Source organism: Callithrix jacchus, chromosome 12, assembly GCF_049354715.1.
Source record: "Callithrix jacchus isolate 240 chromosome 12, calJac240_pri, whole genome shotgun sequence".
In the NCBI taxonomy this organism is placed as follows: Eukaryota; Metazoa; Chordata; class Mammalia; order Primates; family Cebidae; genus Callithrix; species Callithrix jacchus.
The window spans coordinates 30255998-30269303 of NC_133513.1; the positions used below are offsets into that span (position 1 = coordinate 30255998).

The 13306-nt window shown below is 47.8% G+C and overlaps 1 protein-coding gene across 6 annotated transcripts in view; it reads left to right on the forward strand.

Annotated features, from left to right (window-relative positions):
- SRCAP (Snf2 related CREBBP activator protein) overlaps positions 1-13306 on the forward strand; it is a 42656-nt gene that overhangs the window by 23505 nt on the left and 5845 nt on the right. For 4 of the 6 annotated variants that reach the window (XM_078345161.1, XM_035267420.3, XM_017978866.4 and 1 more), the window contains 11 exons: positions 8-273; positions 486-773; positions 1381-1545; positions 1820-2005; positions 2220-2486; positions 2841-4318; positions 8592-8857; positions 8993-9195; positions 12512-12681; positions 12835-13031; positions 13127-13241. In XM_078345161.1, coding sequence (XP_078201287.1) covers positions 8-273; positions 486-773; positions 1381-1545; positions 1820-2005; positions 2220-2486; positions 2841-4318; positions 8592-8857; positions 8993-9195; positions 12512-12681; positions 12835-13031; positions 13127-13241 — 3601 coding nt within the window. The remainder of the gene's footprint in view (positions 1-7; positions 274-485; positions 774-1380; positions 1546-1819; positions 2006-2219; positions 2487-2840; positions 4319-8591; positions 8858-8992; positions 9196-12511; positions 12682-12834; positions 13032-13126; positions 13242-13306) is intronic. The other 2 variants (XM_035267421.3, XM_035267422.3) reach the window with 1 other exon arrangement.

Genomic DNA, 13306 nt, shown 5'->3' on the forward strand with positions numbered 1-13306 from the left:
CTCTTAGGATGCTACAGCCAGTACCTAAGCAAGAAGGCCGGACAGTGGTGGTGGTGAACAACCCACGGACGCCCCTGGGCCCTGTCCCAGTTCGACCCCCTCCAGGTCCTGAGCTCTCAGCCCAGCCTACCCCTGGCCCAACCCCCCCAGTGCTGCCAGCACCACTGATGGTTTCAGCCTCACCTACTGGGCCCCCGCTTATTCCTGCGTCTCGGCCTCCTGGCCCTGTCCTCTTGCCTCCACTGCAGCCCAACAGTGGTTCTCTCCCTCAGGGTGAGTTGAAAGGGAGCTAAGGATGACGCACGGTGCTTCAGAAAGGTTGTTCAGACGGGGGAAGAAGTAGTGAAATTAAAGGGTTTGAGGAGCTGGGTTGGGGACAGGGATCTAATATATTTGATGGGTTGGAAGGAAGTATGGAGGCTTCTGGGACCAGGCTAAGACTTTAGTCAGGGTATATCTGACAGGTATTTGCTTTGTGTCTGCAGTGTTGCCATCCCCCCTGGGGGTCCTCAGTGGGACCTCACGGCCTCCCACGCCAACCTTGTCCCTAAAGCCAACACCACCTGCCCCAGTTCGCCTGAGCCCAGCCCCACCTCCAGGCTCCTCTAGCCTGTTGAAGCCCCTGACAGTGCCACCAGGCTACACCTTCCCTCCTGCTGCTGCCACCACCACCTCTACCACTACAGCAACTGCTACCACTACAGCAGTGCCAGCTCCGACTCCTGCACCACAGCGCCTCATTCTATCTCCCGATATGCAGGCTCGCCTGCCCTGTAAGTTCCCAGGGCTCTGGTGAGGGATTTGAGATGGGAGGAAAGCTCAGGACCATGAGAGCATCAGATTTTAGGCAGCTTGGGTCAGGCATGATGGCTCATGCCTATAATCTCAGTGCTTTGGAAGGCCAAGATGGGAGGATTGCTTGTGACAGGATTTTGGAGGCTGTAGTGAGCCGTGCCTGCACCACTGTAATTATGAGCAAGACCCTGTCTCAAAAAAAATTTAAGCAACTAACACATGTTAGTTATTATGCCAGACATTGTTAAATCATAATTAAGAACCCTTAAGGAATTGACACAGGGAGATTATACATAGATGAATAAATAGTGGTAAGCCTAGCAGTAGAAAAATACTTGGGATAAAAGGGCAGTGTAGAGCAGAGAGGCTGATGATTAGCTCAGTCTGGTGGCAGGCCGTGTTAGAGGACATAAAGGAGATTGGAAGGAGTAGGTGGAGGCTGAGTTTGTTGGGGGCATGGTAAATTGTGGGAAAGGTTTGGTTGTTTGAACTGGACACTTGAGAGGTGTGCTTCATGGGGTCTATGAAGTGGTGTTGAGCAGGATGAGCCTTGTGTACAATAAGGTCATCTTCTCTGTTTTTTAGCAGGTGAAGTGGTCAGCATCGGGCAGTTAGCCTCATTGGCACAACGTCCAGTGGCTAATGCAGGGGGAAGCAAACCTCTCACCTTCCAAATCCAGGGCAACAAGCTGACTTTGACTGGTGCCCAGGTGCGCCAGCTTGCTGTGGGGCAGCCCCGCCCGCTGCAAAGTAGGTAAAACCCACCCCCTGTCCTGCCTTTTTCCTCCTCTTCCTTGTCTCTGTTTTTGTGAGTTTTTTAGATGTCAGCCTTTATGTTTCTTTCCCAAGCTTTTGGTGGGTGGGGCCAAAGGGCATAGTTGGAGGGATCTTTCATAAAGATAGGGAAGAGGTCATTCTAGAGAATTTATTTCGTCTCTGTTCTTTCCCTCTCTTCTTGCCTTGCCTCTGCCCTCCTCAGGCTGATAGCTGCTTCTCTCTTTCTTTCTCTCTTCCCTTAACCCAGGGAATGTGGTGCATCTCGTGTCAGCAGGGGGGCAGCACCACCTCATCAGCCAGCCTGCCCATGTGGCCCTCATCCAGGCCGTGGCCCCGACCCCTGGTCCTACCCCTGTCTCTGTGCTGCCTTCTTCGACCCCCAGCACCACCCCTGCCCCCACTGGCCTCAGCCTTCCGCTTGCTGCTAACCAGGGTGAGGCTCCTGGCCTTCCTACTTAGCCCTTGTTGGCCTTGGTCCTTCCAGGCATGCTCTGGGCTACTGTCTGTCCAGCCTTCCCACAGTGTTGTTTTTTCTTGCAAGTATCTCCAATATCTGTCTGCCACCTTCTCCTGCCCCTGGACTTCTTCCATCCTTTGGGTCTCTTGTTTCTTTTCTGCCTTCCTCTCAGTGTAGCTTCCTCTTGCAGTGCCACCAACCATGGTGAATAATACAGGCGTGGTGAAGATTGTAGTGAGACAAGCCCCTCGGGATGGACTGACTCCTGTTCCTCCGTTGGCCCCAGCACCCCGGCCTCCGAGCTCTGGGCTTCCAGCTGTGTTGACTCCACGCCCCACGTTAACCCCTGGCCGGCTACCCACACCTAGTCTGGGTACTGCCCGAACCCCCATGCCCACACCTACTCTGGTGAGGCCTCTTCTCAAGCTGGTCCACAGTCCTTCACCTGAAATCAGTGGTGAGTCCAGGTGGCTGAGGCCAGAAATATTTACCTGGAATGGAGATGAGATGACATAGCCTGAAGGTTTCTTAGTTAAGTACAGGTCTCTTCATATCAGCATACTGCCTTGATTTGCAGTGGGCCCCAGAACTGGGTTGGCTGAGCCCTGACCTAATTTCAAGATACATTTGTTGGAATCTTAGAGGGGAAGAAAATCTAAAATTGTCAGATTACTTGGATCTTTGACTTCATGTTGTAGGAGTGAATGCTTGCTGTCAAATGGGAAGGTTGGGGGTCAGGAAAAGGTGGGACAGGGTAGTAGACAGGGTCAGGAAAATAATTCTGGGGCTAACTCATCTTCTTTCTCCACAGCGTCAACCCCCGGAGCTGCCCCTTTGACCATCTCTTCTCCTCTCCATGTGCCATCCTCACTCCCTGTGCCAGCCTCTTCTCCAATGCCAGTTCCCAACTCTTCTCCCCTTGCTAGTCCTGTGTCCTCTACGGTCTCAGTTCCAGTGTCATCTTCACTCCCCATCTCTGTCCCCACCACCCATCCTGCCCCGGCCTCAGCTCCACTCACCATCCCCATGTCAACCCCCTTGCCTGTTTCGGCTTCGGGCCCAGCTCTGTTGACCAATGTGACTCCACCACTGGCACCAGTTGTCCCAGCAGCTCCTGGACCTCCCTCCTTGGCACCAGCTGGGGCTTCCCCATCAGCATCAGCCTTGACTCTAGGTTTGGCCACAGCTCCGTCCCTGTCTTCATCTCAGACACCTGGTCACTCTCTATTGTTGGCTCCCACCTCTTCACATGTTCCAGGGTTGAACTCAGCTGTGCCCCCAGCATGCTCACCGGTCCTGGTGCCAGCTTCAGCTCTGGCCAATCCTTTTCCGGCAGCACCAAATCCAGCTCCAGCTCAGGCTTCCCTTCTGGCTCCAGCATCTTCTGCATCTCAGGCTCTAGCCACCCCTCTGGCTCCTATGGCGGCTCCACAGACAGCAATTCTGGCTCCTCCGGCTCCTCCTCTGGCTCCTCTTCCAGTCCTGGCACCATCGCCAGGTCCTGCTCCTGTCCTGGCTTCGTCGCAGACTTCAGTTCCAGTTATGGCTCCATCATCTACTCCAGGAAACCCTTTAGCCTCAGCTTCACCGGTACCAGCTCCAACCCCTGTGTTGGCTCCATCATCAACTCAAACTATGCTACCAGCCCCAGTTCCATCACCTCTCCCGAGCCCAGCTTCTACGCAGACACTGGCCCTACCCCCAGCTTTAGCACCCACTCTTGGAGGCTCATCTCTGTCTCAGACACTCTCTGTGGGAACGGGGAACTCCCAGGGACCCTTTCCAACTCAGACATTGTCATTGACCCCAGCATCATCCCTGGTACCAACTCCAGCCCAGACACTGTCTTTGGCACCAGGACCACCTCTGGGTCCAACTCAGACGCTGTCTCTGGCTCCAGCTTCTCCGATGGGCCCAACCCCGGCTCACACGCTGACTTTGGCTCCAGCATCGTCAACTGCTTCACTCCTGGCCCCAGCTTCAGTGCAGACACTGACTTTGAGCCCTGCCCCCATTCCTACCCTGGGCCCGGCTGCAGCTCAGACCTTGGCGCTGGCCCCAGCCTCTACACAGTCCCCAGCTTCCCAGGCATCTTCCCTTGTGGTTTCGGCATCTGGTGCCACTCCCTTGCCTGTCACCATGGTATCCCGGCTGCCTGTTTCAAAGGATGAGCCTGACACACTGACATTGCGCTCTGGTCCCCCCAGCCCTCCCTCCACTGCTACCTCGTTTGGTGGCCCCCGGCCTCGACGCCAACTCCCCCCACCACCTCGTTCCCCTTTCTATCTGGTAAGTTTTACTTCTTGAAGAAGGATCAGGAAGTTGAGTTTCTTATGTGTGTTGGTAAGGTGGATGGAACAAATGTCACATTTAACCTGGTGAATTACAAAGCTTAATGTTATGGACCAAGTACTTGAGTGATATTTGGACAAGTCCCTTCTTTTCCCTGGGTGTGTACCCTTACCTGTAAAGTGGGAGTAATAATCCATGGGATTTCTCAGTGGGGTCATTGAGGGCAAAATGTGCTTTTGCAAGTATTAATCAGAAGACCTTTTGATTACCAGTGGTCTCTTTAGTTCTTGCTTGCTTTATGAGTTTAGTGTTGGCATGCAACTGCTCCATTTTACAGATGAGGAAACTAGCCTACTAAATGATGTTCTAGAGGTTACACAATTCACAGGAACACAGATGTGCTGACTTCATTACTTTCTCCTCTTCTCTACAAGAGGCAGTCCTCAGGGACAGGAAGACTTCTCAGTTGCTAAAGCCATCACTGCCAAGTATTTGAACTTCTAAGGGGGTAGATGACACTGTAGAATATAATTCACTAAGGATCATGAGCCTCTGACCCTGACAGTCATCTTTTCCCATTTTTTTTAAAAAATTAAGATCTTGTTGCAATCTTTTCCCATTATTTAACTTGCATGGTAATAAGTGGGCAGTAAAAGGAACTCTTCTTTGTCCCTTTTATGATTTCTGGTATCTTTTTTTCCTGTACTCTATATATAGGCCCATGTCTGTGTGTTTTGAGTCAAACTCACAGTTCATTTTAACCCAGAACGAAGGAGAAGGAAGGTCCAGTAGGTCCTTCCAAACCCACTGGCTTTTCCTCACTGTCGTCAGAGCTGCTGCTTACTCTGCTTCATGCCTACTCCCCCACCCTCCACCAGTGCCATTGACTCCACCTTTGGTCTTTACCTGATACTGCCAGGTTGGTCCTGGCCAGTTGGAAGTAGAGAGTAGAAGGAGAAAAGCCAAGGGTGGCAATCTGTAGTCTGCTGAATTTTTCCCTCCCAATGTTGGATGATAGGTTGAATTTTGATTGCTCTGCAAGTAGAGAATAGTTTTTTGTCACTTATTTTTAAACAGTTTGAGCTATAAATCATATGCTGTGCAATCTACCCATTTAAACTGTAAAATAGCTCTTTTTTTTTTTTTTAAATAGAGATGAGGGTCTCACAGTGTTGACCAGGCTGGTTTCAAACTCTTGACCTCAAGTGATCCTCCCATCTTCGCCTCCCAAAATGCTGGGATTATAGGTGTGAGCCACCCCACGCCTGGCCATAAACTGTACAGTAGCTTTTTAATATATTTATAGAGTTACACAATCATCAACACAATCAACTTAGAATCCTTCCATGCCCCCAAAAGAAACACTAACCCTGTTAAAGAGCATTCCCCAACCCCTCCATCCCTCCTGAATGACTACTGTTGTACTCGTTTCTCTAGTTTTGCCTATGGAGTCATAATGTATAATGTATGGTCCATTGTGACCGGCATTTTCCTCTTAGAGTAATGTTCTTTGACGTTTATTCTGTTATAACATATATCAGTACTTCATTTCTTTTTATGTTGAATGATATTGTATGGATACCATATGAGCTCTGACCTTCCTTCCTTGAGTTGATGGAAACGTGTGTTACTTCTGCTTTATGGCTATTGTGAACAATGCTGCTGTGAACATTTCATGTACAAGTTTTTGTATGGACAGATGTTTTCAGTTTCTGTTAACTGAGGAGAATAATTGCTGGGTTATATTGTAACTAAGTTTTAAGTGTTTAAGGAACTGCCAGACTTTTCCAAAGTGGCTGCGGCATTTGACATTACCATCAGCAGTCTGTGAGGATTCCACTTTCTCTACTTTTGAACTAATACTTTTTTTTTAGGAGTCTCACTCTGTCACCCAGGTTGGAGTGCGTTGGCATGATCTTGGCTCACTGCAACCTCTGCCTCCCAGGTTCAAGTGACCCTACCTCAGTCTCCCTCGTAGCTGGGATTACAGTTGCACCACTGTGTCCAGCTAATTTTTTTTTGTATTTTAATTTTATTTTATTTTTGAGATAGAGTCTTGCTCTGTTGCCCAGGCTGGAGAATAGTGACAGCATCTTGGCTCACTGCAACCTCTGTCTCCTAGGCTCAAATGATTCTCCTGTGTTAGCCTCTGGAGTAGCTGGGACTACAGGCATGCCAAGCCAGATTTTTTTGTATTTTTAGTAGCTGGTTAGCCACGCTGGTCTCAAACTCCTGACCTCAGATGATCCACTTGCCTTGGCCTCCCAGAGTGCTGGGACTATAGACGTTAGCCACCGTGCCTGGCCAGATTTTTTTGTATTTTTAGTAGAGATGGGGTTTCACCATCTTTGCCATGCTGATCTCGAATTCCTGACCTTGAGTGATCTGTCTGCCTCAGCCTCCCAAAGTGCTGGGATTACAGCTGTGAGCCACCATGCCTGGCATGTCAATACTTATTTTGATTATAGCCATCCTGCTGGGTGTGTAGTAGTATTTCATTATGGTTTTCATTTGAATTTTTCTGTTGGCTAATGTTGAGCTTTATTTCATGTGGTTGAAATACCATGTTGGCTATTTGTGTATCTTTGAAGAAATATCTGTTCAGTTCTTCTGCCCTTTTAAAATGGGTTGTCTTTATCATTGAGTTGTAAGAGTTCTTTATATATTCTGGCTATAGATGCTTTCTCAGATGTATGGTTTACAAATATTCTTTTTTTTTTTTTTTTTTTTTTTGAGACAGTGTCTCACTTTGTCACCCAGGCTGGAGTATAGTAGCACTGTCTCCGCTCACTGCGACTCCTGGGCTTAAGTGATCTTCCCATCTCAGCCCTCCAAGTAGGTGGGACTGCAGGCGCATGCCACCCTGCCAGGCTGCTTGTTTTTTGTTTTTTGTTTTTTTTGAGATAAGTCTTGCTCCGTTGCCAGGCTGGACTGCAGGGAACGATATCAGCTTACTGCAACCTCCGCCTTTGCAGTTCAAGTGATTCTTCTCCCTCAGCCTCCTGAGTAGCTGGGACTATAGGCACGCGCCACCACACCCAGTTAATTTTTTTGTATTTTTTAGCAGAGATGGGGTTTCACCATGTTGGCCAGGATGGTCTTGATCTCTTGACCTCATGATCCACCCACCTCAACCTCCTAAAGTACTAGGATTACAAGCGTGAGCCACTGCACTTGTTTGTATATTTTGTAGACATGGGGTTTTGCCATGTTGCCCAAACTGGTCTTGAACAGGAGCTTAAGCAATCCGCCTAGGCCTCCCAAAGTGCTGGAATTATAGGCTTGAGCCACTGCGCCTGGCCAGATTTTCTCTCTTGCTGCTGTTGAGAGCTAGCCTCAAAAGGAACTAGCTCTTTGAGTCTATTGGTTTTTCTCTCTCCTAGGATACCTTTTTTCACTCACTTCGAGCACTTCAAGCCAAGAGGTGAAACTTGGTAGCAGTTAGGAAGGGAGATTTGGGACACTACTATTCACAATTATCTCCTGGGGTCTAGTCTCCCTCATTTTATTCATTTTGTTAACAGATAAATGTATTGAGAGCTAAATTGTGCTAATTACTGGGTGATTATAGTGAGCAAGACACAATTCATGTTATATGGGGCCTACCATTTTGTAGATAGATGTTAGTCAATCATACAAATGTGTAACTACAGGCATAATAAGTGATAGAAAGAAAAGTTAGGTGGTATTATATACTGTGAAGCTGCAAGCACAGAGATGAAAAAGGATTGGGTCAGAGTCATTCATCCAGGTCTCTTCACTGCCAGGTTGCCCATTTTCTCTCTCAAAGTGATGAGACCTGGATGTCTGGTTAGCTGTTCTTCCTATTCCACTCCATTCTAGTCTGGCCCTTGGCAGAAACCTGCTCTGGATTTGATTGGCCTCTGTTTATCCTGGCCAATGATTTGAAGAAGGCTTCTAATAATTATGGAATCATCACAAGAAGATAAATTAGTCCTGGAGTTGAGTGTTACATAGGAAATGTCCACAAATCGTCTATTCTATAAACCAGTTGGAATTGTAGGTCTTAATTTTTAATATTCAGTCATTCTGCTCTGATAGCATGCAAGGAAAGATCAGTTTTCTCTTGCAGAGAAGTTACTGAACGTTGGGAAAGGAATAGTTCTCATTGATAACTTAAACTACAAAAATCATATTGTATTTTTGGCTCTCATGGTTTCTATATATTTATTTCTGTCTGGGAACTGTCAGGGTTTGATGTGGATTCTGAGGGTGCTGATTGCTTTTTCTGTTTTTCTCTCATCCCCAGGACTCCCTGGAGGAAAAGCGGAAGCGGCAGCGGTCTGAACGCCTGGAACGGATTTTCCAACTTAGTGAGGCTCATGGGGCCCTGGCACCCGTGTATGGGGCTGAAGTCCTGGATTTCTGTACCCTGCCCCAACCTGTTGCCAGCCCCATTGGCCCTCGTTCTCCTGGCCCCAGCCACCCCACCTTTTGGACTTATACTGAGGCTGCCCACCGGGCTGTACTGTTTCCCCAGCAGCGACTAGACCAGCTGTCAGAAATCATTGAGAGGTTGGCAGGACTAAGTGCAAATGGGGAGTGGGTCTTGGGGCTTCAGGGTGGATGTAGTGCTTAGGGCTGGTGAAGGTGTTAACTTCTGGGGCATTTCAGAGTCCCATCTTTTACACTGCCTGCCTTCTTTCACAGGTTCATCTTTGTCATGCCTCCTGTGGAGGCACCTCCCCCTTCCCTGCATGCCTGCCACCCACCTCCTTGGCTGGCCCCACGTCAGGCAGCCTTCCACGAGCAATTGGCCTCTGAGCTCTGGCCCCGGGCTCGTCCTCTGCACCGTATTGTCTGTAACATGCGCACCCAGTTCCCCGACTTGAGACTCATCCAGTATGATTGCGGTGAGTTAATTGACCAGTACAGGACTGTTGACTTCTCTTTCTTAGTGGTAAGACTGGTATATCAATCAGAGTGATGCTGTGCTTAAGGTCTCTAGAGATTTCTGTAAAGCTTTAGATGGCTTTTTAGGTTATACTTACGGGCAAGATGGAGAAATGTAGGCCTCATGTTAGATTCTTGATATTCATGAATTTGACTTCCTTTTTATGAGACAAAGTCTTCACTCTGTGAAGAGTGAAGACTGGCCCAGGCTGGAGTGCAGTGGTGCAGTCTCAGCTCACTGCAGCCTCCCACATTCAAGCGATTGTCCCAACTCAGCTTCTGGAGTAGCTGGGGTTACAGACATGTGCCACCATGCCTAGCTTATTTTTGTATTTTTACAAAAATTACCCCGTCGAGACGGGGTTTTGCCATGTTGACCAGGCTGGTCTCAAACTCCTGACCTCAAGCCATCCTCCTGTCTCGGCTTCCCAAAGTGCTGGGATCAGAGGCATGAGCCACCTCACCCGGCCATGAATTTGACTTTCATGAAAATTGAAAATGTGCTGCTAACTCATTCATTCAGTGATCATTTTGTGAACATCTGTTACATTTTGATAATTATTTGGATACAACAGCAAGTAAGACAGTGCAGTATAGAGTTTTTATTTAGATGTATGGGAAAAGAGGTCTGGTGGCACAAGGCTACACAGTGAATAAATAGTAAGTTTTGGTCTTGGAAAAGAGAAGGACCTTTTTGCGTTGGCTAGAATTACTTGACGATCACAGAAAACAGTCACTTAAATTACAAGAGCATTTATTTACTTAATGAGCAAATCTGAGAATAGTGTTGTGTAGCTACTTTTTATCTTTTCTCATGCTTTCATTTCTTCATGATGTTAGGATGGCTGCCATAACCCCAGGGTATACACCAGTTTTCTGAAGAAGAAGAAACAATGGGTTGAGTGAGACAAAACACTCTGACAAAGTTTTCTGGGAACAAAAGACCTCCCAGCTGACTTTGCTACATAACTCATTGGCTCAAACTGAGCTATATGCCCGTACCTAGAACAATCACTGACGAAGAGGAATATCAAAGAAGACATCTGACTTACTTATTTAGATCAATCTTGATTTGTTTTCTGGGGTTGGGTTGGGGCCTGCTTCATCTGGCAGCAAGGACTCTCTGTTAATCAGGTTCTGTTACCCAAGAATGGCTATAAGTGACTAGTTTCTGTGCCACAGCCCTGCACAGTTCTTTTTTTTTTTTTTTTTGAGACAAAGTCTCACTCTATCACCAGGCTGGAGTGCAGTGGTACAATCTCAGCTTATTGCAATCTCCGCTCTGCCTCCCAGGTTCAGGCGATTCTCCTGCCTCTGCCTCCAGAGTAGCTGGGACTACAGGTGCATGCCACCACACCCAGCTAATTTTTGTATTTTTAGTAGAGATGGGGTTTCACCATGTTGGCCAGGCTGGTATCAATCTCTTGACCTCATGATCCGCCCGCCTTGGCCTCCCAAAGTTCTGGGATTACAGGCGTGAGCCACTGGGCCCGGCCCAGACATTTCTATAGTAACATGTTTCGAGATTTCTTTTTTTTAGGCAGTCTCGCCCTGTCGCCCAGGCTAGAGTGCGGTGGTGCAATCTTGGTTCACTGCAACTTCCACCTCCCAGGTTCAAGTGATTCTCCTGCCTCAGCCTCCTGAGTAGTTGGGATTACAGGCATATGCCACCACGCTTGGGTAATTTTTTTAGTATCTTTAGTAGAGACAGGGTTTCACCATGTTGGCCAGGCTGGTTTTGAGCTCTTGCCCTGGTGATCTGCCCTCCTCAGCCTCCTAAAGTGCTGGGATTACAGGCGTGAGCCACTGCGCCCAGACTGAGATTTCTTAAATATCCTAGAATATAAGAAAATCATCATTTTTATTCATATTTGTTCAATAAATGTTTTAGTTAAAAAATGTTTTTGTTACATTTGAAACTGAAAATCTTGGTTAAAAGTGTTCAAGGTGGGGTGTGGTGGCTTATACTTGTATCCCAGCACTTGGGTAGGCTGAGGTGGGCAGATCACTTAAGGCAAGTAGTTAAAGACCAGCCTAGGCAACATAACAACTCTGTCTCTTCAAAAATTGAAGAATTAGTTGGATGTGGTGGTGTACATCTATAGTGCCAGCTACTCAGGTGGCTGAGGTGGGAGGATTGCAGGAGCCTGGGAGGTTGAGGCTGCAGTCATCTGTGATCATGCCACTGCACTTTGGCCTGGGCAACAGGGTGAGACCTTGTCTGAAAAAAAATAAGGTCTGCCCTGGTGGCTCATGTCTGTAATCCCAGCACTCTGAGAGGCCGAGGTGGGTTCACAAGTTGGAGACCAGCATGAGCAACATGGCAAAACCCTGTCTCTACAAAAAATACAAAAATTAGCCGGGAATAATGGCATGTGCCTATAGTCCAAGCTACTTGGGAGGCTGGGGTAGGATGATGGCTTGAGCCTGGGAGGCAGAGGTTTCAATGACCGGAGATGGCACCACTGCACTCCAGCCTGGGTGATAACTGACTTTCCAGAAATGTTGAAGTTATTTCTGTGTTTGATGGAAGGTTGAACTAGTTAACAGGCGTGAGCCTATCTAACTTTACGGTTCTGATCTGTGATCTTATATCCTGGTCTGTATGCTGTGACCATGGAATCTGTGAATCTGTTCAGGATTTCAGCTGGTATGACTATTGTCATACTTAAGGATCTCTTGCACATAACCATAGAAGATTCTCATTTTCCCTAGATGTTATGTATTCCCCTACTCTTTTAGTTAGACTCAGAGAAGTTAGATTCCAGGCAGGAGAAGACGGAAGAGGTGAAACCCTTAAAGGAAGAACCTGTATGGCGTTAAATATAGATACTCTTTTTTGTGACAGGGTCTCACTTTGTCGTCTAGGATGGAGGGCAGTGAGTGGTATGATCTCAGCTCACTGCAACCTCTGCCTCCCAGGTTCAAGTGGTTTTCATGCCTCAGCCTCCTGAATAGCTGGAATTACAGGCACCTGCCACCATGCCCAGCTAATTTTTGTATTTTTAGTAGAAACAGGATCTCATCACGTTGGCCAGGCTGGTCTCGAACTCCCAACTTCAAGTGATCTGCCTGCCTTGGCCTTCCATGGCCAGTGTAGGGATTATAGGTGTGAGCCATCATGCCCCACTGTAGTTAAATATTTTTGATCTGCTAGGCTAATTGAAACCTTGGCCTAAAGGACTGATTACCTTTCAACCCCAGCCTTGTATTGCTAAGCATTCTACCTATTACAGCTTGTAGCTAGCTCCCTTATACTCCTTCATATCTCTTCAGGAAAGTTGCAGACGTTGGCAGTGCTGTTACGGCAGCTCAAGGCAGAGGGTCACCGAGTGCTCATCTTCACCCAGATGACCCGAATGCTGGATGTATTGGAGCAGTTTCTCACCTACCATGGCCATCTCTACCTGCGTCTGGATGGGTCTACTAGAGTTGAGCAGAGACAGGTAACCCAGGCTTCTGCAGCCCTTAGAGGCTCACCTCTGCTTCTCTCTTCTTTTCCCAGGATTTGGGCTTCCAGAGAGGGTGCCACTAAGCCTTAGACCTGTTTTGGGGGATAAGTCTCCCAATATCAACTTTTTTTTCCCCTTTCCTTCTAGGCCTTGATGGAACGGTTCAATGCAGACAAACGCATATTCTGCTTCATCCTTTCAACTCGGAGTGGGGGTGTGGGCGTGAACCTGACAGGAGCAGACACTGTTGTTTTTTATGACAGCGACTGGAATCCCACCATGGATGCTCAGGCCCAGGACCGCTGTCACCGAATTGGCCAGACCCGGGATGTCCACATATATAGGTATTGCCTAGTCTTCCCTCACCTTACTTCCCCTTTACTGATGGGGTTTCTTTGATATATTTGGCTGCTTACGCATGGCCTTTGTCACTCCCTAGGCTTATCAGTGAACGGACAGTGGAGGAGAACATTCTAAAAAAGGCAAATCAGAAGAGAATGTTGGGAGACATGGCCATTGAGGGAGGCAATTTCACCACAGCCTATTTTAAACAGGTACTAAGTAAGATCTTTTAGCCTATGCAGAAGAAAACTGCTGTGCCTTTAGGACTTCCTCCTAT